The sequence below is a fragment of the Gracilinanus agilis genome, chromosome 5, assembly GCF_016433145.1.
Source record: "Gracilinanus agilis isolate LMUSP501 chromosome 5, AgileGrace, whole genome shotgun sequence".
Lineage (NCBI taxonomy): Eukaryota > Metazoa > Chordata > Mammalia > Didelphimorphia > Didelphidae > Gracilinanus > Gracilinanus agilis.
This window is the reverse complement of record NC_058134.1, coordinates 284,091,397-284,095,204: the sequence shown is the minus strand read 5'-3', so window position 1 is coordinate 284,095,204 and position 3,808 is coordinate 284,091,397. Positions and strand designations below refer to the sequence as shown.

General features: G+C 36.5%; 1 protein-coding gene across 1 annotated transcript; it reads left to right on the top strand.

Moving 5' to 3' along the window:
* The first annotated feature begins 405 nt into the window (after positions 1–405).
* Positions 406–1,335, top strand: LOC123249637 (olfactory receptor 6C4-like). Its single transcript, XM_044678750.1, has one exon. The coding sequence runs from the start codon at positions 406–408 to the stop codon at positions 1,333–1,335; it is 930 nt and encodes a 309-aa protein (XP_044534685.1).
* The last annotated feature ends 2,473 nt before the right edge of the window (positions 1,336–3,808 follow it).

Below are 3,808 nucleotides of genomic sequence, written 5' to 3'. Positions count from 1 at the left end.
GCCAGACTGCCTCAAAGATTGATGGCACAAAAAATGTTAAGAATTCTGACTCTAGTCAAATAATTCAACTGATCCTATTGTAGCATTATCCCTTCATTCTTGCAATCTACATTATCTTCCTTTAGCTGTCTGCTATTTAATTTAACAATATCCTTCTTAGAAAGATTCCTGGAATGGTCCTTGGGGAAAGGGTAGCATGGGGACATCCTTAAATAAAAAAGAACCCTCAAGACAACCTATACTATGCAGGAAAAAGGAACTTGGGAAAAACAAGTCAAAGTTTGTGATAAATAGCAAAAAATAAATAAAGTGATTTGACTGGATTCCCTATTTAATATTCCCTATTTAATATTTAATAACCCTCAATTTGTCTCCTTTTAGCCTTTAGATCCAGCCAAAGTCACAATGAAAAATCTCACCACATTGACTGATTTCATTCTTCTTGGACTGACAGATGTCACTGAGTTACAGATTGTACTTTTTCTCTTCCTCTTTCTCATCTATATATTCAGCATCATCAGCAACTTGACCATTATCACTCTCACTGTACTGGACTCCCACCTCCAAACTCCCATGTATTTCTTTCTTCGGAATTTTTCCATCTTAGAAATTTTCTACATATCTATTTTTACTCCCAGAATCCTGCTGAGCATCTCAACAGGAAACAAAACCATCAGCTTTGTTGGCTGCTTCCTTCAATACTTTTTTGCCATATTTCTGGGGGCCACAGAGTTTTACCTTCTAGCTACCATGTCCTATGACCGCTATGTCGCCATCAAAAAACCCCTGCATTACACAACCATCATGAGTAGCAGGGTCTGCACCCTGCTAGTCCTATGCTCTTGGCTGGCTGGGTTCCTGATTGCTTCTCCAGCAGTCCTAATGGCTAGTCTTCTGGACTTTTGCTCATCCAATATAATAAATCATTATTATTGTGACACTACTCCTCTTCTGAAGCTCTCCTGCTCAGACACAGGCCTGGCAGAGCTGGTTGATTCTCTCTTAGCCATAGTGACATTGATGACCACCTTAGGGTTAGTAATTTTCTCCTACTCAAATATTATCCAGACGATAATGAGATTTCCTTCTGTCCAGCAAAGAAAGAAAGCTTTTTCTACCTGTTCTTCCCACATGATTGTCATTTCTCTCTCCTATGGCAGCTGTCTCTTCATATATATTAAACCCTCAGCAAAGGAAGATTTCACATTCCAAAAGGAAGTGAGTATATTCCCAACTTCCATCACCCCTCTGCTGAACCCTTTCATTTACACCCTGAGGAACAAACAAGTGATACAAGCCTTCAAGAATTTGGTCCAAAAGATCATGAAACACTGATGAGATACACAATTCAAGCCTACATGAAAAACTAGAAGAAAAAAAAAGGTGATTAAAGCAATAGATATGCCAAAATATTCTCCCTGACTTAAATTCACTCTACAAAAATTTTAAGTGCTTTCTCTATGCAAAGCATTGTTCTAGGTACCGGGGATGAAAAGACAAAAGTACTCTCAAGGAGTTTACATTGTAATGGAGAAATATCTGTTTAAATAAATAAACTAAGATTCTAGGTATTATGTTGGGTTAAAGAAATTTTATTATAGTAGTTATGGAGTGCCATAAAATTAATCCTTACAATCCAGATTGCTCTATGTTACAAACTAGGTGTGTACCATTTCTATTGAACAGACCATTGATTTTCATATGTTTTGGTTTGTAAACAAAAGTATAGACATTTTTGCACATTTGGGGAAATAATTGTGTGAGAACTTATGTATCTGCTTCTAGATTCAATATGTAATAAAAATTTCATTCATAAAAAAATTTGGGTATTTGAAGTAATTTCAAGAAATAAAGTATTAAAAATGGGATGAGTATGCTTAAAAAAAGATAGAGGTAGAAGTGAGAGAGGACTATATACCAGACATATAGAACTTCATGTGCAAAAATACAAAAGGAGAAGATGGAATGTTATACCAGTGATCAGGTCAATGTATCTAGAAAACATAGCATAGTAAAACGAGTAATACGACATACATTAAACTGGAAAGGTAGATTAGAGGCAGACTAACAATGTTCAATTGCTATGGTGAGGATTTTTTATTTTCTCCTAGAGCCAATGGAGACATTCAAGAAGAGAAGTTCCTATGTCTATATGGATCTGTATTTTATTAACAATAATTCAGTATCTACAAGAAGATGTATTTGTGAAGAAAGAAATTGGCAGCAACAGTCTACACTAGAATGGATGAATACCTGAACTAGGGCAGAAAATGTATGAGTGGATAGAATAGAACAGATATGAGATAGAACAATACAGGTAGAATGAAGAAGACTGGGGAAAACAAGTACACACACAAAAAAAGTGAATGTAACAAACTTACAAAGTTCAAGCATGAATCAAATGAAGAAATATGAGAATGCCAGCAGCCTGCCCTTTTGTGGATATTGGAGATCCACAGGTGCATATCACATGTGTTTTCAGATTTATTAAATATATGTATCATTTCTGCTGATTTTTTTCTTCTTACAATATGTTATGTGGGACTCAGAGGGGAGAGGTCACAGAGGATGAATATTATGCTGTAAAAAAAAACAGAAGATATTAGTAAAATTTTATTCTCAAATAAAAGACTTGAGAAATGGTATGGGTGAGATAAAGATTATTCAATAAAGTGTGACTCCAAAGTTATAAACTAAAAGAATAATAGAGGGCTTAAATAAAAATGGACAGCCGGGGGTAGGGAGTTTAGAGAAGAGGCAAATATAATAGAATAATATATTGTAGACCTATATCAGTGGTTCCCAAACTTTTTTGGCCTACCACCCCCTTTCCAGAAAAAAATATTACTTAGCCCCCTGGAAATTAATTTTTTTCAATTTTAATAGCAATTAATAGGAAAGATAAATGCACCTATGGCCATCACCACCTTCCTGGATTGCTGCAGCACCCACCAGGGGGTGGTAGCGGTCACTTTGGGAATCACTGACCTACGTGGACCTGCTGTGTTTGAGAAGCCTATGAGACATTCAAGTGAATATGTCTCATGTAATATGAGTAAAAAATGAGTAATCAGTAATTCAGATACAGAATAGGGCTAGACGTTTGGTGAAAAGCAAAGTTGATAAAATCATCAGTGAAATGAATAGAGACAGAATAGACCTCTGGACGAAACCTTAGGGGCATAAATACTTAAGGGGTAAGAGTAGATGATGCAGAAAAAACCCTAAGAAGGGATGGTCAAACAGGCAAGAAGTGGATCAAGGTCTTAAAAACCAGTGAGGAGAGACTGTCCAGGAAAAGCAAGGCAATGGTTGAGTTAAGGAATAGAGTCAAAATTGCAAAGAGAAGGAGATAAAGCAGAATTAGCATGTATATTTAACCCTTTAAGGAATTTGGTTAATGAAAGGGAAAAGATATAGCTCAAGGGGATTGCAGGGTCAAGAAAAGGTTCTGGTTTTTGGTGTTGTTGGGTTTTGGTGGGGGGAGGTTAAGGATGAAGGAAATTGAGTAATAGTTTGTAGATGTCAGGAAAGAAACCAGTGGATAAGGGAAACTTGATAATGAAAATGTAACAGCCTCTGGTAAGGAGATGACTGAAAACAAAAACCCTGCAATTCATAATTCTCCTAAGTTATGAAAAGAGGATACTCTGATTCTCAGCCCTCAGATGGACTAATATACAACCCAAGGGGAGAATTTGGTACCCTGAAAAAGAGAGAATTTGGTCATCTCATAGTAGCAGCATGACAAGCCTTAAGGAAAAGGCATATCCTATCTAACAACCCTTGCCTTATTCCCACTTCACTG